The 23253-nt window shown below is 41.6% G+C and overlaps 1 protein-coding gene across 2 annotated transcripts in view; it reads left to right on the top strand.

The window, feature by feature from the left end:
• The window catches only part of LOC134531114 (phospholipid-transporting ATPase ABCA3-like), a 61406-nt gene that overhangs the window by 13100 nt on the left and 25053 nt on the right, over window positions 1–23253 (top strand). For both annotated transcript variants that reach the window (XM_063366687.1, XM_063366678.1), the window contains exons 7-21: window positions 104–277; window positions 2784–2968; window positions 4044–4317; window positions 4553–4707; window positions 7002–7157; window positions 8180–8251; window positions 12338–12476; window positions 13368–13617; window positions 15084–15178; window positions 15642–15754; window positions 16156–16617; window positions 16754–17036; window positions 21441–21566; window positions 21983–22207; window positions 22552–22812. In XM_063366687.1, the coding sequence (XP_063222757.1) occupies window positions 104–277; window positions 2784–2968; window positions 4044–4317; window positions 4553–4707; window positions 7002–7157; window positions 8180–8251; window positions 12338–12476; window positions 13368–13617; window positions 15084–15178; window positions 15642–15754; window positions 16156–16617; window positions 16754–17036; window positions 21441–21566; window positions 21983–22207; window positions 22552–22812 (2970 nt within the window). The remainder of the gene's footprint in view (window positions 1–103; window positions 278–2783; window positions 2969–4043; window positions 4318–4552; window positions 4708–7001; window positions 7158–8179; window positions 8252–12337; window positions 12477–13367; window positions 13618–15083; window positions 15179–15641; window positions 15755–16155; window positions 16618–16753; window positions 17037–21440; window positions 21567–21982; window positions 22208–22551; window positions 22813–23253) is intronic.

The following is a 23253-nucleotide window of genomic DNA, read 5'->3' as shown; positions in this document are numbered from 1 at the left end:
TAGCAAATAGCTAGGATGCTAACTGATGAACGTGAAGCGTGGTGAAGCGTGGTCGTGAAGAGAGGCGAGGGGTGAGAGCCGTGCCGTGCCGTGCGCGTTGCAGCGACCCTGGCCACCAGCTGTGGCGTCATGGCGTGGCTGCTGTCCTACTTCGTGCCCATGGGCATGGTGGAGGCACGGGGCCGTGTCGGGCTCGGCGTGAAGCTGCTCACCGCGCTGCTTCCCAACATGGCCGTCAGCTGGGGCTTCAAGACCATCACCACCTTCGAGACCAGAGGTGCGCGCCCACACGTCCTCCATCAACACACTGGTGTAGCGTCTTGGGCAGATGACGACATGCTGGTGCTTACACATTCAAGGAAAGTATTTTACAAAACTCTTCCGAAACAATAATATTGCCATTTTTGTTATGTAAGGGTTGTCTAACAGTTCCAAATGCTAAAACATATTGGTCTAGCAGTAAAAGATTAAATTTGCTGTGCAACAGAAAATTTCATGAAAAATATATAAACATGTTTTTTTTTAGAGAAGGACGATTCTGCAAATTGTTGAATCGAGTCAAGCTGAGCTGAGTTTAGTTCAGTGTGTATACCTTTGAGTTAGTCAAGTCCAGGTTTGATTTCGTAGTCTCTAGCTGAAGTAGTTATTCGTCGCCCGCCTCGCCGGCTCCCATGAGGGTGAAGCGGCAGTGAGGCAGCACTTGTTCGATGCTGTCCCGCCCCAGGACAGCTGGGTGGCGGGCTCGGGGGCCGAGGCTCTGGCGACCGGCCTGGTCGGGCAGAGTTGCTCTGCTGGAGCAGGGTGCCGCCGGTCCCGGCTGCCCAGTTCTTAGTCTGGACGAGGGCAGGGCCTCCCTCTATGGCCAACCAGGCTAGCCCCTCCGGTGGTCAGGCGGGGTGGGAGCAGGGAAGGGGCGACCAGTACCACCCCGTCTTAAGGCGGGACTGATTTCCCCGTGTACTAATGTCTCTGAGTAAGCGTTCGGGGTGTGGCAACTGTGGTGGTGGATCCGCTGTGGGCTGTTTCTCCGAGCGAATGTCACCGGAGGAACCACCCCGCTGCTGTGTCGTTGAGGAACATGGCGAGGTGCGAAGGGCAACCCAGGTCATTAGGCCGTTTTACCTGTCCCTTCCCCCGACTCAGTAGGGTGCTGGCAAAGGGCCTTGGCGGGTGATAGATAATTTACAGAATATGATAAGGTAGTGCTTTATCTAACAGACGTAAATACTGTGGCGGGATTTTGTTTCAATACAAAATACTCCCGCCTCCTCCTGCTTAGCCTTATAGGTTTGTGCTGTAGTGCCCTAACTGGCCCTGCTCACGACTGGCGACATCCACGGCGGCAAGTGGCAGGCACACGGGATGCTGTGGGCCTCGCTGCCTCGGGAATACTCTTGTACCGTCCCGGCCGGAGGGGGTGTTGGAGGAGGGATGGAGTACCTCGGGTAGGGGTGACGAGCAACCTCCAGGTGCACATGTGGGGTGTTACGGTGGGGGAACTGACATCATGCGAGGGCATGCGACAGCAGAAGGGTGTTTTCATTTAACAGGTATGGAGTATTAAAAGGATTATGCTGTGACACTGATGGTCAAATTAATGAATTCATTTAGAAACAAACTACTACAGATTATATTTTACTAATATTAAAAGTAGTTCATCATTGGTACTAACGTAAGACAAATAAAGTAAATTTCACCAGCAGCTAGTTTGAATACTACGTTTTTTTTGCCTTACATAAGAATATATTATTTTGGTAATTTTATAGTGGTTTCTGGAAAAGTGCATTCATAATGTAAGTGGAAAGTTGTTTTGGTTAGATCAATTACATTAATTATTTGTCATGTAATTTACGTATCAAAGTCTTATTACTAAAATAGCTGACTTAACCTAAAATACACTTAAGTTTTTATTTGTATTATTTCCTATTTGTATTTTTTTTTAGTATAAACATTTTTAATGCCATTCTATGGATATGTTTAAAAAAACTGCTTAAACTATAACATCTCTGTTTCTGCTTAGCATTAATTTATTTTCTCCCATTTTAAAGAAGAATATAATTACCTATATAATTTGAAACAGCAAACCCTATTTTAAAAATACACCCATTAGCTGGATCCAAATTGCATAACCGCTTTGTGTATAAATAAAAATATAGGCGTTGCACATTTTGAGTAGGCAATCGAAGATATGAAGATACCTAAAACTACAAGACATCACTTTTGGGTTTGCTACGCTCATGCAGTTTACATCTATTCTATTGACACTGTAGTGGATCAAAGTACTTGAGGGACATAAAAATATTTTATTCTCCTAGTATGTATGCTGGTTTATAAAATTCTATGGCCTATTGCTGGCATTTTATTCCAAAATAGCATTAATTTCTTGTTTTTGAGACCTAAGTAGTGGCATATACATTTTTCTGCTATTTTTATTATTTAAAAACAACCACACTTGTAAGAAAATTCTGCTAATGAAAGGAAAATGTAATTATTAACAATGCAAAAATGATGTTTTAAGGTAAAATTTTGCATTAAATTCGTATGTGATTTTATGTTCATTGCACATGTGGAATATTTATCAAGTTAAAAAATATATCCCGGTGGAGTCTAATGCGGTAGAGTTCCATGAACTCGTATTTTGAGCAGATTCGAGCTTAAGTTACTTGTTTGACTCAACTCATGTTGTATCATTTTTACTTTTATCTTTTCAAACCATAACGGAGTTGAATCGCAGCAGCTTGTTGGAGGTAATTGGTGTCACGAGGCCGGGGTGCTGCGGGCAGGTGTCGGAGCGTCCTGGGCCAACGTGTGGGAGGTGCCCAGTGGCTCCCAGGAGGACCTGTCCATGCTGCACGTCCTGCTGTGCCAGGTAGCGAGCTGTGTCCTGTTCTCGCTCCTCACCTGGTACGTGGACGCCATCATGCCCGGCAACTACGGCATCGCGCGCCCCTGGTACTTCCCCGTGGCCGTGAGTATCGCTGTCTCACTGTCCCGTCATCGTGTTCGCTTGAACGAGACACATCCCTCTGTAGACTTGTCAGGTTCTCATTCTCTAAACCTGCAGTTGCAAGCTCCTTGTCATTTCATTTGATGAATATTGAAGAGTATTATACCAGTGCATTGATTCCTATTACCTAGTTTGTCACTGAAACATCAGTGCTATAAAATATGTTTTGTGCTGAGTCTGTGCTGGTCAACTTTGCATTTATTTGGCTTAGTATGGCTTAATTAGGAGGGATTGTAATTAGACTTGTAAAGTGCTGAATCTTTCTGAACCAAACTTTGGAGCTGTGCTTTCTCCATAGTGCACCTGTGATAGTTTTTTTTTGTTAGTTGCTGAATATTCATCTTGGTAATTACATGTTATAGTTCTACTTATTACATAAAATTGAGTTTGCCTTCTGATTTAGGGAGTGATGAATAGTAAGTCACGCTCCAATTTCAGTCTCAAAAACTTAATGAATAGATACGACTCAGTCAAATTGATTCGGGAATACAAACAATTGTAAGATGCAGCCCACTACTTTCTTAGCACAGTTTTGGATTCAAGTATATTTTGCACTGAGCAAAAAGTGATAAAAAAAATCACACAGAATATTTTCTGTGATGCAGAATTTTGTGAAAACCCTCTTTATCATTGACATAAGGGTGAAATTTAATTGAAAGAAACTCTCTTGAATGGACTAGAGAAATAGTAATTGAATGCATAAAGCCATAAAAGTGATTGCACCACTGTGTGAATGCAGTGGGTGTTTTGTCTAGAGACGTAAAAGACTGTAAAATCCAGATAAAACTACACAATTAATAAATATTCACTCGCGAACAACTCGATTGGCAGCAAGCGTGCACGATAGCACAACTGTTGCTTCGTTGCCGGAAGTGCAGGGCTACCCACCTCGGCAGGCAGCCAACTTGAAAAACTTGGCACTGCTAGCAAGCAGTGCGGGAAGTTCAAAATTCAAACGTTCCTACCACTATACACTAAATAAACATACAATATTTACAAGGCGATGGCAGTGGGTGATGCAGAGGGTGTGTTGCAGTGGCTGGCGGGACGCGGGGGCCGGGTGTGCTCGCATGCGGACTGCGAGGCGGGGGCGGCAGGGGCGGATGCCCGGGCGAACGTGGAGCCCGCCCCCGCGGATAGGAAGGTGGGGGTGGAGGTGCGGGGTCTGCGCAAGGTGTTCACGTCGTGCTTCCACCAGACGAAGAAGGTGGCGGTGGACGGGGTGTCCCTCGACATCTACGCGGGCTGCATCACGGCTCTGCTGGGGCACAACGGGGCCGGCAAGACCACCCTCATATCCGTCCTCACAGGTACCGCTTTCCTTGCTTTGTGCTCGTGCTGTATTCCTTTTACTATACGTACTTACAGACAAGATTTTGTTCCTAATGATTTATTTGGCTTTTGCTACCTTTTGATTCAGTGCTGTTGAACTGCAGACTCCTGCCGAGTACACATGGGCCTGGTTCTTGTATAAGAAGAGCTGGGCTCTTGTGTGCCCTGAAGCCAGCTGACTCGAGGTGGAGCGTGCGTGTGGTCGTGTTGCAGGCTTGTTCTCGCCCAGCAGCGGCTCCGTGTTCGTGGACGGCCACAGCGTGGTGCGCGACCTGGGCCGCGTGCGCGCCAGCCTGGGGCTCTGCCCCCAGCACAACCTGCTGTTCCCGGACCTCACCGTCATGGAGCACCTGCTCTTCTTCGGCCAGGTGGGTGTGCGCACTGCCCCGTGCGTTCCGCGCCCGTGGTTCGGGAGGCAGTCTGAAGTGGCTTAGGTAGCGCAGAACAGAGGCAGATCGTGTGGTACAGCGCAACTTGCAGCAAACACATTTTTGGCAGATTTCCTTCCAATTTTCTACTTTGTAACAAAACAATTTTACACTTCCTTGAAAACGGGGTCGTAATAGAAATGTGGTCATAAAAAAACAGTGTTATAACAATGGGGTTTTACTGTACTTTTTTTGCTTATTTACATTCCAAATGCTATATTCTGCTAATTTTTGACATGATATTTTAGCTCATTTAAATTTTTTTTTAGCTAATTTACTATAAATTTTTAAATTTGTAAAATACTCTGTATAAAATGCCTCTTAACTGCTACACTTTGGACAGTTTTCAAACTAGTGTTACAAAATGTGTTATTTCACAATTAGACATGACTCACCTTATATTTGTACCTTTAAGTTTGTGTGGGACTCATGCATATGTTTAATTAGACCTTTTTTTTAACACATGCTTGTCATTAATCTGCTAATATGCAAAAAGAACATGACCACCATCTTCATAGGAGATATTCTCTTGTCTGATGAGCCTGCTGGGCATTACTGTTACACAGTTATTCATTGGTATTTGAAATCATTAATAATTTTAATATTAAGTTTTAAGTAAGTTTAGTCAGAAAGCCAACAACACAATAATATGTAGATGCTAATTATGGAAGAAGTAGAAGCTAGTTTTTCCAGCCCGTACTTATCACCCGCCAAGGACCTTCGCCGGCGCCCGGCTGACCCTGAGAGTAGGGACGGGTCACTCTGGCTCCTTGCCGACAGCAGTAGAGGGGTTGTAGTACTTCCACGAGACAGGCCGGCCGAGCGCGAGGTGTTGGTCGGTGACGCCCCTCTCGCCCCTCTCGCCCCTCTCGCCCCTCTTGTCCCTCTTGCCCCGTCCCCGCCCGGCCGCAGCAGCGGCAAGCCGAGCGCACCGGCCGTGTCGACAGCAGGGCGTCTGTAGCTAGTTTACATGATGTACTGTCGTATGTTTCTGGTAGGGATACCCACACTGGAGACATAAACTACTGTATGTAGTTATTAGGGAGATGGAGACCAAATGATTCTATCTTGGTTTCACTAGTCTTGAGGCCAACTAATTTTTTTTTTAACTTTGAGTAAAAAATTATGAATACACTAAGTAGTCTTATCTTCTCTTTAAAATTTACACTATGTTCATTATGGCTTTGAAGAAACAGAGAATATTCACTTACTGTTTTGATAGTTTTTTGCTCTGGTAGTTAGTTCTTACCTGGCCAACATGTACTTCTTTAATTTTTGGTGGCCATGTTTTTTTTATTTACTGAAGATAATCTTACCATAATAAAACAGTCATACTTTAAAACAATGCTGTAATAATATTAAAAAATATATTTAAATTATAACAGCTCTACTTGCAATTTTTGCTGCAGTAGACTAAGCAATCATGAGTAACAAAAAAAAAGTTTCATTAGGCAAAAAAAAACTTTTTTTCTATGCGCACTGGACAGTGGATTGATCACAACAAAAATTGAAGAAAATCTATAAAAACTACACCCAAAGAGAGAATAGTTTTCTCATATTGTGCTAAAATTTTCCAAATTTTTATGATTTTTTTTAATATGCACAGTTAACCAGTTTATTGATTGTTCTCATAAAAAATAATTTAAATAGCAATGTAGAAAATTCTAATTGTGTATAGCCATTTTATTGTTTAAAATCTGGCGACATACTTCCTTAAAGTGCCGATTGATAATGTTCTGTCCAATCTTTTGGTCCTGTCGAGTACTTTGTAAGGAGAATACACAGTTATTAGTGGCAAATAGCTGAGATGACATTGCTTCTAGATTTAACACCTTTTATTGAATGTGTTAAAATCGGCAATGGTAACAAGTTTTGGTGAAGTATGCTTGCTGTATCTGCTGGAGTTGGTCATCACGGCTGGTTGTTACCGGGAGTGATGGTGCGCCGTATCATCACGGCTGGTTGTCACCGGGAGTGATGGTGCGCCGTACCGTCACGGCTGGTTGTCACCGGGAGTGATGGTGCGCCGTACCATCACGGCTGGTTGTCACCGGGAGTGATGGTGCGCCGTACCATCACGGCTGGTTGTCACCGGGAGTGATGGTGCGCCGTACCATCACGGCTGGTTGTCACCGGGAGTGATGGTGCGCCGTACCATCACGGCTGGTTGTCACCGGGAGTGATGGTGCGCCGTACCATCACGGCTGGTTGTCACCGGGAGTGATGGTGCGCAGCTGAAGGGGCAGTCGCGGGCTGCCGCGCGACGGGAGGCCCAGGCGCTGCTGTCCCGACTGAACATCGCTGACAAGGCACACAAGCTGACGCACACCCTCTCTGGTGGCATGAAGAGGAAGCTGTCCCTCGGGATCGCACTCATCGGAGACTCTAAGGTGAGGCCCCACAGCGTTAGTTGTAACACTGCGAGTGGATTTTTTATCCCTATTTCGGGTGATGATTTAATTGTAAATATTTAAACTATTAAAGGCACTTAGTATATTAGAAATTTATAATGTTAATAAATATACGTATATATTTTGTATTTGTTTCGTTACACATGCCAATATTGGTAAAAAAATAAATAAACTACCTGGATAACACCAAACACAGACTCCTTTGCGATGGCCACTAAGAAGTAGCACCATCAAAGCAACGTGTTTGAATTAATATAGTCACAATTGATTTTCCACATGCAATACAGTCGCAGCTTACTTGCTGTATGAATCTATGAAGAAACAACGATGCGACTCAAAAATAAAATTACAAATAATGGTTCCGGATTCCAGAGGAATTGGTAGAAAATGTTTTTGAAGTAATATTGAACTAAATTACAGATTACTAGACTGCTGTGACTCATAAATTAGTTTCAATATGCAAATATTAGCTTACTTATTTAATTTTTTTTTTTATTGCGAGAACAATTTTTTAAAAAGAATTTAACATTTTTCGTTGAGATGTATCGGATTTCGCTGTATTTTGTGGTTCGCAAAAAATTTCTGTGTCAATATGCAAGTAGCTTGATCTGTGAAATATGGTGAATAAAAGCCGTAATGAAAGTTTGGCATGGTTAGGTTAATGGAATAAAAGAACCTGCAAGAATTTAAATATTTAAAAAACATTTTACGTATGAATATTGTTGGTTTAACCTAACAAACTTTTCCCCTTTAGTATTGTTTAATTTCTCGAAAGTCACTACACAGTCTACATTGCATAATTATTTCCCTGCTAGTTTGTTACATGATGTGAAAAAAAAAATTTTTGTTGGTTTCCAATTCTCATTCTTACTACCGTATTGGAATTGGATGTTCGTATTCGAGAATAATTTGCTATTTGTATATGAATTTAGATAGAAAATGAAACTGTTGCTCGCCCAGGCTGGCTGTGGGAGGAGTGTTGATGGAACGGCCGTGTGCAGGTGCTGATTCTGGACGAGCCCACGTCCGGCATGGACCCCGAGGCCCGCAGGGAGATGTGGGACCTGCTGTTGGTAAGCCTGCTGCCGTCCATGTGGCTATTTGGTCATAACTGTGGCGTTTAGACTCCATGCTTATCTTTCTCTGAACAGTAACAGCGAACATACTCACCTTACACATTTGGCTGATGTACATCGGGTCGTTACCACAACGCCGAAATGCCATAACGCCGAATGTCAAAATTGACCACAACGCCGACAGCTAAAAAACTGCTGTGTACCACAATCCCGAAATAACAACTGAATGAATTTGTGTGTGTTTCTTAAATGTACCTTAATGCCGAAATACCACAATCAAACCTATCCTTACCGAACCTAACCTAACCTAACCTAACCTAACCTAACCTAACCTAACCTAACCTAACCTAACCTAACCTAGTCTAACCTAACCTTTGTGGCAGTCCTGCAACGACATTTTTCGGCGTTAGTGTATTTCGGCGTTGTGGTAATTCGGCATTGTGGTGCGTCCCCATGTACATCCATGAAAGGTGGCAAGAAATTAAGGAAAAGTTTTTCTCTATCCTGATGCACATACAGTTTAAAGTGGTTTTTTTATTTATGGGCACAATTTCTGTGTTAAAGTGAATATTAGAGTAGTGGTAATCCATTTACATTTTCTGTGTCCATTGAGTCACTTTCTGTGAGGGTACTTGATAGGATACAAGGCATAGCCCTTTAGTGTTCGATAAACAGCAAACTAACACTACATGTTGTCTGGAAGTTCTCTTTTCTTTTATGCGATCACACAAACGTGAAAATGCCAGTTGACTTGGGTTATAAAACACAAAGATTTGAAATTGCAAGGCCTTGAATCTGGCTAGTCATGTATACCCTTTCTGAAGTGGGGATGGTGTTGACTGAGACTTTGCCATGGAAGATGTTTTCTGCTCCAACTGCTAGGGTCTATGGCCACTTGCATCAGGATGTAGAGTGGTAGCATATACGTCTGCAACACTGGAGAACACATCTCTTTTCTTAACTATCTTCGGGTGTTTGTAATTAGCCGAAGTACCCGGTTTTGCCTGGGCTTTATGTGTAGTGTAGAGGCCTTATTTAAGGGGATAGGGGGTTCATTAAAATTATTTGTTTCTTTCCTTTCAAAAACCTTAGGTAGAAGTGATTTTCCAATTTGTTTCCCAGATCAATCGACAACTGTGTAAAATTTTACCAAGCTCAAATAAAACTGTAGATTTTAATTTGTATAGAAAACAAACTACCACACATTTTTATAACATTTAGAATATTTTATTGCAAAGGTTGAGGGTACACATAATTTTTGCTTGTCTGTTCATGCCCAGTGAAGACAGTAATTTTGCTCATATTTGAATGCCAAGTATGCAGAATCTAACTAAAACTGTAAACATACACAAAAAGGTGTGTGTGTATTAATTAGGGTTGTGCGAATGTTCGGTATACCGATACCGAAATCGAAATTTTGCTACTTTCATTTTCGATTTCGGTAAGAATTTCATCTGTCGAAGTTCGTTTTTAGCGAAATATTTCGAGCCAAACGAAAGTTCAATAGCTTACCGAAGTTCGTTTGTTCTAGTTGAAAAAGAACTAGTAATTTAATAAAAATGTACAGTAGAATACCGGTACAATAACGTACCTTATTATAAAGTATATTTCACTTTAACGATTTTTTTTTTAAGTCCCCGCCAAAAATCGTATCTTCGCCATGCAAAACGGTTTCAGTTTAAAGTATATTTTCACTATAACGTATAAATTCTACTAGTAGCGTGGCATTACTACACCAAAATTTAAACTGGTAAATAAATTTCCAGCTAAATGATTAATGTAGTAGAACAAAGATACACAAATACCACCGCAACGTATTTTCTAACCTCTAAATTCTCAAAACAAAGTTAACAAACAGTTGCGCGCACTACCATAGATTATACCGTACGTAGTATGCGACGTGAGCAACACAACACCATTCGATACATCGAAAGACGGAGGTTTGAGAGAAGTATTAATTATTTAGACAAAAGTGTTACGCTACGCTAAAAATACTGTTTGATGTCTGTGCCGGGATTGTTTATTGTTATTGTTGAGTTTATTTTCAGGTTACGTTATTAAGACACCGCATTGTATTTGTGCTACAATATGAATGATCCTGGAGATAAAAAGAAACGAAAGCAATTCACGCTTAAGGAAAAAGTGGATATACTCAGAGAACTAGACAAGGGGAAAAAGCAAGTCGCAGTTGCGAATACATATGGCATTGCGGCTCTCCTGTAGCTATTTTTTTTATATAATTTTTTCTCTTTGTAAAGATATGTATGCATGTTTCAGTACTAAGTACAAAAACTTGAGGTACCTGTAAGTACTTAGCACTGAGATTCTACTGTAATGTTTTTATATGATTTGCTTGTTATTACTAATAATGTAATAACATAATTATGCAAATCATATAAAGACATTAATTAGAAAAAAGATTTCCATTAAGATTAATTTACGTGGTGATGAAAAAAACTCACGTTAATGAAAATACGGTAAAATCATAATTTGAACAAACATGGCAGATAAAGTAAACAAAATTCAACCGTGATTACAGTAGGCCTAGGTATAAAAACAAAATCATGCAATATTTGAAAAATTACCTGATTAATTTGCTTTCAAACAGTAGTGTAGGTACTATATTCGTAAAACATACATTCCAGAACTGTTAGTACACTATTTAGTATTTACAGTATACACATAAACAAAGAACGTACCTACTTTTATTCGCGCACAGCCAAACAAAAACATTGTCGTCTGCTTTATTTAAATTTTACATACTCTAACTGGCATATAAAATCCTCATAATATACAGCCAATTAGACAAAAAGGTCAACAAGTCACTGCATGTAATGACCACTTGGCAGCAACCATTTGTTATGTTTTGTTTTGACCATGTCCATTGCCTAGTTTACAGCTTCCTGAGCTAGCCATGTGTGACAGTGGTGTAAGATGGCGGCCGTTCAGCAGTATTCACGTATTTTTTCATCAGTACCATGCACGTGATAAATATATTATCATAGACTGCGACATTACGACTGTAAAGGAAATAGTCTGTGCGCTGAAAGATCTGGATCGATTCTTGAAATTTACGAGTGACATGGGTCTGTGTTGTGGGGTCTAGGGCGGATGTTGATTATATTAAATAGTAATATTTATATATACATCAAAAGGTACCAAAATGATTTATGTAATAGAATTTATTACTGAAGAGCAAATTTTGGGGCACTTTTTTTTCTTTGTTAGTTAAAAAAAATTCGCTTAACTTTCGTTAAGAATATATTTATCTCATAGAAAAATTCATTTTCGTTTCACTTTCGCGAAACTTGATAAATTTTCTTTCACTTTCATTTCGTGTGGATAAAGTCACTTTCGCACATCCCTATTATTTATGTATGTACATGTGTTAAAGTTATATTTGCTTGGTGTAATAAAAAATTTAACTTAAATTTTGTTTGCAAATAATTAATAGAAATTTAATAAAAAGGACTGGAATGGTAACAATATGGTTAGTAAAGTATAAATTTAATCAAAATAAAAATAAATAAATTTTATGCATTCAATATGAATATAAACACATGTAAAAAATAATCAAAAATAAAATAATCCAAATAAATTATATCTACAGCAATGTAACATCAGTTATATAATTACACTTGAAAAGGTTCATGAATTTAATTCATATCACTAATATTCACAGTTAATAAATGTTATTAATTATATGGACAGGTATACAATATCAATCAACCAAAGTCTTAAGATTTAAAAGCACGTGCAAAATTTTTATTTGTATGTCACATTAACCAATTAATAACAGCTAATATATCAAAACAAAAAAAAAATTATCCTAATAATAAATTTATTATCTGTTAGAGGATTACCTCCAATAATAGTATTTTTTTTGTACGCAACATTATTTTCACCCTGAGAAAATTTTGTTGCATGTTGTGTTGCGCATCGTAAAAATGCACTTGGGTTTTTTTTTCTTTCCCCCGTAACGTGCATAAGAAGTAAAACTATTGTGTGTGAGAGAAAGTAGGCAGTAGCTCGACTTGGCTTGTGGTAGAGGGCGGGCGGGCTCTTACACGGGCTGTCCCACAGAGCATGCGGGGCCAGCGCACCATCCTGCTGACGACGCACTTCATGGAGGAGGCGGACGTGCTGGGAGACCGCATCGCCATCATGGACCACGGCCGCCTCCGCTGCTACGGGACCTCCCTCTACCTCAAGAAGCTCTACGGTACGAGCACGCTCTCGTCTTCATTTCTTGCTCGTTCACGCTTTGTTTGGCCGTATTTTATATTTATTGGCATTCTCTTTTTTGTTGTTACTGATGTTTCTTTTTATTTATTATTTATGAAAAGGAGGAGATCAAATGGGTACCATCCAAATTTGACAGGTTGGCCAACCAATTCATTTTGTAAAAATCAAACTTCCGGCAGAGCATTAGTTCATAATTAATAATTCAAAAGTTTTGACCCTACATTTTAAGAAGGTAATATATATATTTTTTTGTTTTGAAGAATTTTTTGACGTGATAACATCGTATAAATTGATGAACGCCGGCTGCACGCATGAGAAAGCGTGACTCATTGTCACATTCTGCCTGAGCCAAGCGTGCAAGCGAGAGCGCGGAACAAGCGATAGAGAGGCACGATCGCCTTGTGACGCATCTATCTCTCTTCCACTCCATCGGCCGATGCGTCCGAGTAGAAGAGAGACTGCGGCAGCACAAAACCTACACGTGAAATGTTTTGTCAACTGTTTATAAAGTGAAGTGAAAAGCTAATGTGGTTTCCATTGTTTATTTTCATCAGTGTTTTCTTATGACGTTATCACGTAAAATTATCGTCCAAAAACCGGCTTTGCAGACAACCCCTGTTGTGTATATACTTAAAAACTGTGCCGGATCACCGACAAAGTTACCAAGCAGCTTACCGCGACGCCATCTTGAAGTCCACTGCTCTACCAACGGACAGTGTTGCCAGATGACTACTTGCAGGAGTAGTATCCATCCGCCGAATCCCACGATAAGAACAACACGTGTATTATTTTACCGAACAACCCCCTTTTTATTTGATAAAATACTCCACGTTGCTGCTTCACGTCGGTTGGGGCTGGCCGTGTGCAGGCACGGGCTACCGCCTGAAGCTGGCGAGGGAGGGCGGCTGCAAGGAGAGCGCGGTGGCAGCCCTGGTCAAGGACTCCGTCCCGGACGCAGAGCAGACGCATGACGACCCCTCCAAGCTGAGCTTCGCCCTGCCCGCGGAGCAGACAGCCCACTTCCCCGCGCTGTTCGACGCGCTGGAGGCGAGGAAGAGCGAGCTGGGGGTCGGCAGCATCAGCCTGTCCGTCACCACCATGGAGGAGGTGTTCCTGAGGTGCATTTACCCTCTTTCATCGCACTTGCATCTTCGTCGCACCCATATCTTTGGGCGTCAAAATTTGGATAAAAAAACCTCTCGCGTAAACGTCGCGTTATGTTCTTGGTTCCGTTATTAGATTCCGAGCGCATTGTGTGGGTATTTTTTCCGTATAAAACGATGTATTTTAAAATAGAAATCTAATATTTATTCGGAAATTACCTCTTATTTAATTAACGGAAATACATAATTGTCTGATGTGTAAATTTTCTTTTAAAAACTTTTTAAATGTTATAACATTATTCTTTTTGTCTGCATCGCAGCGGTGTACCGCTTAGAAAAATGTAGTCAGCGCTCGTTGCAATCATTAAGTTTGGTTATGTTGCTTCCCGTATACTGTGTGCACACGTAGCTGAATATCGATATCTCGTGGAATGCATACAACGCACGCTCTCTGTCAAGTGCCGAGTTAACTACATTTGATGGCCCGCTCTCTTTCGTGGAGTGTGTACTTACTACGGTGATAGTTACACATTCGTTCGGCTTACATTTGGATCACAGTTTTTTTTCTGTTTAAAGTTGAAAGGTTTTTGTTGCACTACTTATTCATTTAAATTGTTTGGCGTGCTCTTTTTATGAATAACTTTAACAAAAAAAATTTTTTACGCATAATTGTCGCACCCCTGCTTTTCAAACTTGATTTTAGAATAAGTGCAACGATTATGCGAGAAATCACGGTACTCTCTCTGTCCTTAGCACCGTCCTTCATCTTAAATGACTAGCAAATTTCCCAGCAAAGTGTAATTAGAGTATTAAAAAGAGCTTTGATTGATTTGCTTAGTGAAGTTTCGCACAGCCCAATTAAGTGAACATGTATTATTTTTAAGTGATAGTATTTGCAGTTGAATTTAATACAAATAATTAAATGTTTGTATTCAAATATTATAATATGTGCACAGGCCTATTTAACTGGCACTTGGTTGGTGAGGTTAGCTACATTTTAAACAAGTAAATCCTAATGATTTTACAGTATTTAAACTCATACCAACCAACCCATCTCACCATATCACCATTATATTTATATTTTACACCTAACCTAACCATTTATAAATTGATAAACTACTTGCCATCTTACAGAATAATTGGAAAACACACCGGGAATTAAGAGAAAAATCTTTTCAGGGTTTTTCCTCCCAGAAACAAGGTGTCTGAAAATATATCAAAAGCGCAATATTTTGAGGAATGGAAAAATAATGAGTACAAATATAAACATTGAAAAGCCTTGTAAACCTAGGAGTTGCCAGAGTTAAATTTTTGAATTCATTACATTTACTCCAATATTTTTGTCGAGTTTCGAATCTTTCGCGTACTGGAGATTTGGTGGGATTCGAGGGTTCGACCCGCAGTGTGACTTACAAGATGTGTCCTTGCTGAGCTGCGAGTGACGGAGCACAGCCTGAGGGGGGCAGTGTGTGTGGTCGCAGGGTGGGGCAGGAGGCGGATGACGACAAGGACAAGGACAAGGACACAGACCGTGGAAGCTGCCGCGACAGCGAGGAGGACAGAAACAGCAGCAAATGTGAGCCAGCACCTAGTTCGTCCACCACTCCGCAGCTCCCGTGCTTCTACCTCGCATGAGCTCGGATAACTGCAGTAGAATGTTGAAAGGTTGCATAAGGTTAACTATCAAACAAAATTGGTTACTAAATCTTGCTACCGAATATTGAAACAGCAATTGAAAAATACCGTTTAAAATTACTAAAATATAAAATACCGCTTCAATAAAAGTTGCTTTCTATTTTAAGTACTTCAGATTTTACTATGGTTAAGGTAAGCATTGTAATTATTTAAATTATTTTTAAATTTTAGCCCAACAACAATATATTTTAGTCAGGATTTTATTGCACTTTAATGTGAGATAATTGGTGGGATTTATTTTCCAAATAATTATTATTCTTCAATAAGGATACTGTGACTGACGTAGGAGAATGCTGACTGTTGTACACATTCTAAGCGTGTGATGTGTGGAGTGTGTGCCCCAGGCCTGACCTACCAGAAGCTGACGGGGCTGCAGCTGCTTGCGCAACAGGCGCGGGCTCTGCTCGTCAAGAAGATGCTGTTCACGTACCGCCGGTGGTTCCTGTTCCTCATGAAGGTGGGCGTCTTCCCACCGTCCCTCTGTGCTCTTTCTCACTCCCTCGGAGTAGTTATGAGTGTCGCTTATATGCTGCAATGTACACCAATTATAATTACTAAACGCAACAAGAGTGCTTACAGGCTGACATAGCTGTTTGGGCATAGTGCTAGAATGTGTGGTGGTTTGGATATTTGAATTTGGCGCCATCGATCGTGAGTGCGCCACTGTGGCGGCCATTTTGTTCAGCAGTGCCATCTGTAAATAGTTTCGTCAGTCTTTTACCTTTTTCTCCGCGTTGCTGGGCGTCATGCAGCTGAACTGTTGGTTTCAATTCAGTTCTGTGAACAATAGCGGAATCTCACCAGTGTTGATGATCCTGCGACGACTTGCGAGCACACGTTGTGCGGTGCTGGTTGCAGAGCCTGGTGCCGTTGGCGCTGGCAGCCCTGACGATCTCGCTCAGCACTCGCACCCCCATCGAGACCCTGGAGGAGCCGCCCCTGCAGCTGGCGCTGGCGGGCTACCGTGCGCGGGAGGTGCCCTTCGCCGTGGGCGCGGGCCCCGACGTGCCGTGGGCGCGGCTGGCCGAGGCGTACGGCCGCCTGGCGGGCGGGGAGCCGCTGGCCCCCGGGGCCTCCGTGTCCTCGCACCTCCTGGCGCTGGGCGAGGAGAACGTGGTCCACTTCCGGGAGCAGCTGGTGGCGGCGGCCGAGTTCAACGCGACGGGGCGCGGCACGGTGGCGGCCAACGCGCTGTACTCGTCCGTGTTGCTGCACGCGGCGCCCGTGTCGCTCAACCTGCTGGACAACGCCCTGCTGCACTTCCTGGCCAACGAGAGCCTGTCCATCACGGCGGTCAACCATCCCTTTCCCTCGCAGAGGGTGCGTTGCCGAGCCGCTGCCTGCTCAAATACTCTTTTGGGGGGGAACGTGTTGCAGTATATTATTTTTAACTTGTGACCACAAAGTGTTATAATTTTAAGGCTGCTGTGGTGGTGACCAGTGTTGTGGGCGGCAGCTTGTCCAGGCGTCGGGCTCGGGCGCGATGGTCATGTTCCTGTGGCTGTCGCTGATGTCGCTGGGCCCGCTGGTGCTGGCGGGGGCGTTCCTGGTGTTCCCCCTGGACGAGCGCGTCTCCCAGGTGAAGCAGCTGCAGCTGATGGCGGACGTGCGGGCGCCCCTCTACTGGCTGGTGTGCTTCGCCTGGGACTACCTGCTGTACCTGGGCGTGGCCGTGGCGCTGCTGATCGTGGTGTGCGCGTTCGACCAGCAGCGCGTCTTCTCCGGCACCGCCGAGCTCGGTCAGTTCCCTGTCATTCATCCGAGAAGACCTGGTCATTTCGTTTGTAGTTTTAATTCCACAGAGATGACCCAATTACCATTTTTTCTCGCATAATCGTCGCACATTTTATTCTGAAATCAAGTTTGAAAAGTAGCAGTGCGACGATTATGCGAGAATTTTTTTTAATTTGTGGGATAAAGTTATTCATGAAAACAAAAACCCATTAATGGAAAGTACGTTTATTTAAAAAGTGAAGTTTAAAAGAGCACGCCAAACAATTTAAAATTAATTAAGGTGTAACAAAAACATTTTTTTAGTTTTAAATGGAAAAACCAAAACTGTGACGTGAACTAACGCGTAACTATTGTAGTATACACTTGCCACGAAAGAGTGCAGGCCGTCAAATGTAGTTAACTCTGCCCCTGACAGAGAGCGCGCGTTGCATGCAATCGGCGAGATATCGATATTCGACTACATGTGCGGGCTCTATACGGGAAGCAACATAACCAAAACAAATGACAACAAATGCCGCTTTCTACATTATTGTGAGTGGTACATCGCGACGATGCGAACAAACAGATAAAGGTAATAACCTTTAAAAGTGTCCTTGAAAGAAAATTTACACGTCAGACAACTTCGTATTTCCGTTAATTAAATTAGTTTTAATGTCCGAATAAATATTAGATTTATACTTTAAAATACATCGTTTTATACGGAAAAGATACCTACACAAAGCGCTCGGCATCTAATAGCGGGACCAAAAACAACATCCGACTTTTACGCGAGAAGTTTTTTTATCCCAATTTTGACGGCCTAAAATATAGGTGTGATGATTATGCGAGTGTGACGATTATACGATAAAAGAGGGTAATGACTTTAAATAATAAGCTATTAATATACAATTTAAAAACCTTCAAAATATACAAATTTTTACTGTTACCAATTTCACGCGTGGAATTATGTTTATAATTTATTCAATTTTGTAAATTTACATAGTTAGTAAATATTGAATCTGAAATATTTCACTTTATGTAAATGTGCTATTGATTTTCAGTTTTTACGTATATATGCTTTATAAATGTTAGGTGAGTTTGAGTAGATAATATTCTGTATTCAAGTAAAAAAATTTATTATGATTTTACTAGGCTTTTGAAAATATTTTTTTATTTAATTGAATTTATCAAGGTTTTTTTATCTCACTTCACTTGATAAGAAAAATTTATTTCAAATACTGAAAATTAAAAAGAAAGGAACATAAACAGAACCATAATAGACAGGTATTATAATGAAAGAAAACAAAAAAGAAAGTTTTAATTAAAAAATTCAATTTTTTTATTGAACTGATAGTACATATGCACATGACATAGATTATGTGGTAGAATTTTAATTCATATTCTTAAATTATTTGTTAAATATAAAAACCATCATTGTAGTTTTGCAGAAACAAATCTAAGTTTCTCAATAAATTATTTTATCTTCATGTTTTTTTTTATATATATATAATTTTATTTTACCAGTTTTAGTTGTGTGTATATTGGTAAATATTCCATTTAACACGTTGAATTGAATATCATATTGTTCATGAAAATCAAATATAAAAATATTCATAAATATTGATAGAGTCCCGTAAAAATGGTTTTATTTTTCCTTAAATTTCGTTTTGAAAAAATCAAATTTCGGTTTTATTTCGCTGTTTTGGTTTTTCATGTTTACTTTAACTTTTGAGAATGGTTTTATGACCTACAAGTTTTGCTTGGCTAAATAATAGTGGCACGGCGTATACTCGTATACTGCACTCTAAAGTCAACACTATTGGCAAATAAAAATTGTAGGCTTGAAACAGCTCGGCACGGCCCGGTGCCGCCTAGCGCGCTGCCTCGGCACGGCCCGGTGTCGCCTAGCGCGCTGCCTCGGCACGGCCCGGTGTCGCCTAGCGCGCTGCCTCGGCACGGCATGTCTCAACTTAGTATTCTTTTAATATTTCTTGCTGCTGTTCTTTGTCCCGTTGACGCCGTATTCACTTGCTCTGCGGTCATATTGCATTTGCTGAGAAGTGTAGTTACGGCAGTTAAAGGTCACTGATTTTGCTTATCAATCGGCGTAGTGCCATGTGTTCATGTTTACGAGTAGTTGAGGTGTAAAAGTAACGAAAAAAAGTGTACCCGTATGTATTCGTTACTATAACAATTAGTACTCGTTACTATCGTGTCGCTACGTTACTCGTTACTTCTGATACCGCATAACATGCAATGTTATGTTGCAGCAACGAATCGAGTCGTATTGCGTACGCGTACAGTATGACGTCACGTAAATAATAATAAATAGAATATAAACAATTAACAATATTTGATAATTAACAGTTTTTGTTAACCAAGAAACAATTAAATCTCATTAGAGCGGTTTTATTATATTATCTCTTTTAAGATAAAAACAACAAAAAACGTGAAAATACGCGATAATAAATAACAAAAAACATACATATTTCTAATTTGTAAAAAATACTTTCTTATAAACAGTAAAAAACTTGGACGACAAATTTCCATATTATACTTAATAAACAAACATCGTTCTTTGTAACGTAAATTCATCGAATATGCGCGCGCATGCGTAAAACATATGAAAAATGCGAGTAACGAAATCCAGCCGTGTTTAACGTTTCGTTACTCGATACTAGATGGCGCACCCGTTACTCAGTCAGTACCGAATACATACGGTTTGCTACACCTACAGCTCTAACGAGTAGGTTGCCAAGCCAGTCAAACGTAGTTGAAAGCATGAGGTTGTTAACTGTTCAACATGAAAGGAAGAATTAAAATTTTATATTTCTCTACAAGATTAATGTGTAAATACAGCGGGTTGAAAATCATGGCAGCTATATTGTGTTGAAAACATCGCCGGTATTTTTTATTAACTTTGTGTTGATGCTCAGGTACATTTTTCTCTTTTTAATTAGTTTATGATTGCAATTACTGCTTTCGTTTCAAATTTTAATGATTACGTGACGGGAATACTGTAAATCATTATTTACTTTCATTACTACAAAGTAGTGATGGGCAGAACGGATCTTTTGACCGAATCGGTTCTTTTGGATCAGTACCGTGAGATGATTCGTTGATCTCGGTCAATTCGTTCTTTTCTGTGTATGGGATCTGGCTCTTTTATCAGGTGTCGTAACTCGTTCATCCTTTAGAGTATTACGTACGTGTTTTTGTATTTGAATTTGAACATTGCTTTCCGTAGCCAGTGAATCACAGTTGCGTATATGAAACAAGATTATTTATATTTTATTACTTTTTAAGTTACAAATATTAATATATATGCTATTTACACTCTAGTGACAGTAAAGTGTTTACATGTAGACCAACACATTTAGAGAAAAAAGACAAAAATTTAATACTACTGCAATTCAGTATGAAGAGAAACAAATTAAGTACATTAATTAACCCAAAAATGGTAAGTGTGAACATTTGTAGTTACTTTCCCTGTTATTTTTTAATTCATACGGTTTTTTTTTTTGTTTTTTTTTTAGTTTTTTATTTCCAAATTTGTGTATGTGAATGTGAAAAAGCAATTTTAAACCACTACTTAACAGTTGACATTTTCAGGTATAGATACTTTTCATGTTACCCTATTTTATTTGATCAGTTATCGTTTGCTCTTGTGAACATGCGCACGCTGTGATTACTAATTCTTCAGACTCCTGACGTCATGAATCTTACGAACGAATCAGACCGGGCGCGTGACCGGTTCTCTCATCTCGTTCTCTCGTTCTCTCGTTCTCTCTGCGTTTTCGTTCTTCCGAATCTTTCAAGGTACCGGCTCTCAAAGAGCCGGTTCTTTACATCGCGAACGAATCGCAAGATTTTGTTCTCTCAAAGATTCGTTCTTTTTGAACGAATCGTTAACGAACGACCCATCACTACTACAAAGCGGCCATGTTGAAACTTAGAAAAATGGCGATGTGCCGTCAACGTCGTGTTTACTTGTTTTTCGCGATGTCTTGCATGGGTGGTCTAATTCATTATTATCAGTTTTATTTCTCGATGCTGTGCGATTTCGGTGTTTTGTCGCGAATTAAGGTAAATTGCGGTGTTATTTCGCGATATCGCGATTCGCGAAATTTACGTGTCTCTAAATATTGATTATAGTTTTCCAATATTCGCAGACCCCTAGATTTAATATTATGTGTGTGGGGGGTTGTGGAGGGGGAGTAAGTGTGTGTGGTGTGTTTTTTTTTATATATAAAATTTAAAAAAAAAAAAATTATTTCAGTGTTATCGGCAGTTTGTAATTCATGTAGTTAACAAGGGTTGTGCATATGAGCGTACTTAACGCATGAGAGGAATGTTTTGCAGCCGGTCATGGGCAGTTGTCTCTGCTCCCACTTGAAGCGTGTGTGTGTGGAAACACTGTTGTTTTGCAGGTGTGCTGTTCTTGATTCTGGCCCTGTACGGACTGAGCAACATTCCGTGCGCCTACTTCTTCAGCTACCTCAAGAAGACGGTGGCCAGCGGCTTCGTGGTGTTTGTCGTCACGAACTTGCTGATTGGTGAGTGTCCAGTCGCGGGTTCCGATAGTGTTGCTGGAGCGGGGAGTGTTTCGTCTAGAGACGTAAAAGACTGTCAAATCCAAATAAAACGAGACAATTCATAGATTCACTCGCGAACAACTAGATTGGCAGCAAGCGTGCACGATAGCACAACTTACCGCCATGATGAACAACTGTTGCTTCGTTGCCGGAAGCTGCAGGGCTACCCACCTCGGCAGGCAGCCAACTGGAAACACTTGGCACTGCTAGCAAGCAGTGCGGGAAGTTCGAAATTTGAACGTTTCTACCACAATACACTAAATTAACACACAATAGTTACAAGTCCAAAGAGGGAGCACAGCACCATAAAAGCTGATAGTTTATGTGATGGTGTCTTCCCGGGTGCAGAGGTGGTGTCCTGTGTCCCGTGTGCGCAGGCGTGCTGGTGTGCACGGTGCTGTTCGTGCTGGACAACGGCCCGAACGAGACCCTGCGCAAGGTGGCCACAGGGCTGCGCTACTCGCTCATGCTGCTGCCGCACTTCTCGCTGTGCCACGCCCTCATGCACTTCTCGTGGCAGGTGGTGGAGAACCACGCCTGTGAGCTGCAGGGCGAGGCGCTGACCGCCATCACCTGCGAGCACTCCCCCACCGACCTCTGCTGTGAGTCTCCGCTCCTCTGGAATCGGGTGCATTTGTAGGCCGTGTCAAGGTGATTGTCGTTGCAGCTGCCATCATCAGGTAGACTATTAACCCGACACGGCCTACGCCCAGAAGCCAAGGAAATGAGTATATATTTATTCACATATTATAAGTATATTTTGAATCAACATTTAATTCGTGTACAGTGAAACCTTTTTTTGAAAGGGTTTTGCAAATTACAAAAAAATTGTTATTGAGTTTATGTGTGTGTTTCTGTGTATGTGTTAATATACGTGTGGTGACGTGTGGCGACGTTCACGATGGTAGTGGTGAGTGGACTGAGGCGTGCGTGCCCGCGTGCGCAGGCCCCAACGGCCCAGCGGCGAAGGTGCTGCCCTACCTGGCCTGGCCCTCGGAGGACAACAGCCGGGCCGTGGGCGTGGAGGTGCTCTACCTCTCGCTGAGCTGGCTGCTGTACGGCGCGCTCATCCTGCTGGTCGACCACGGCGTGGCGGGGCGGCTGTACGAGCGCCTGCTGTGCGCCGTGTTCTCCCGCGCGCACGGCCGTGCCCTCGTCGACGCGGACGTGCTGAAGGAGCAGGAGCGCGTGGACGGCAGCGTCAGAGGTGCGCTCGGGTCAACTCCTACTGGGTTTCTGTCCATCGCTCACATTTCTGTTCTGTTTAACCCATTTGCATCCACTCACTTTAATGTTTGACATACCATGGAATCCATAAACTTTTTTATATATTACTGTTTGGAGTGTGTATAGTGTACATAGGTATTTAAGTATTTTTGCTGACGTTACGTGTGCAACAAATTTGAGACTGAACATTCGAACATTTGAATTCCCGCGCTGCACAAGTAGCAGCGCCACCCCTTCACAGTTGGCCACCATGGTTCCAGATTTGGCAACGCTGCCAAGGTTGGCAGCGCGTCGGACTTCCGTCAGGAAGTCAGTTCATCGTGTGTTTTCGTGATGGTAAGTGTGGCTATCGGGCCCGCTCACCATTGTTTTTCGTCTCGTAACGCAATCCGTTGCAATCGTTGTTTGTACAGTCAATTAT

The sequence above is a fragment of the Bacillus rossius genome, chromosome 1 (assembly GCF_032445375.1).
Source record: "Bacillus rossius redtenbacheri isolate Brsri chromosome 1, Brsri_v3, whole genome shotgun sequence".
Taxonomy (NCBI): domain Eukaryota; kingdom Metazoa; phylum Arthropoda; class Insecta; order Phasmatodea; family Bacillidae; genus Bacillus; species Bacillus rossius.
The sequence above is the reverse complement of the archived record's forward strand: the minus strand, read 5'-3'. Positions and strand labels throughout refer to the sequence as shown.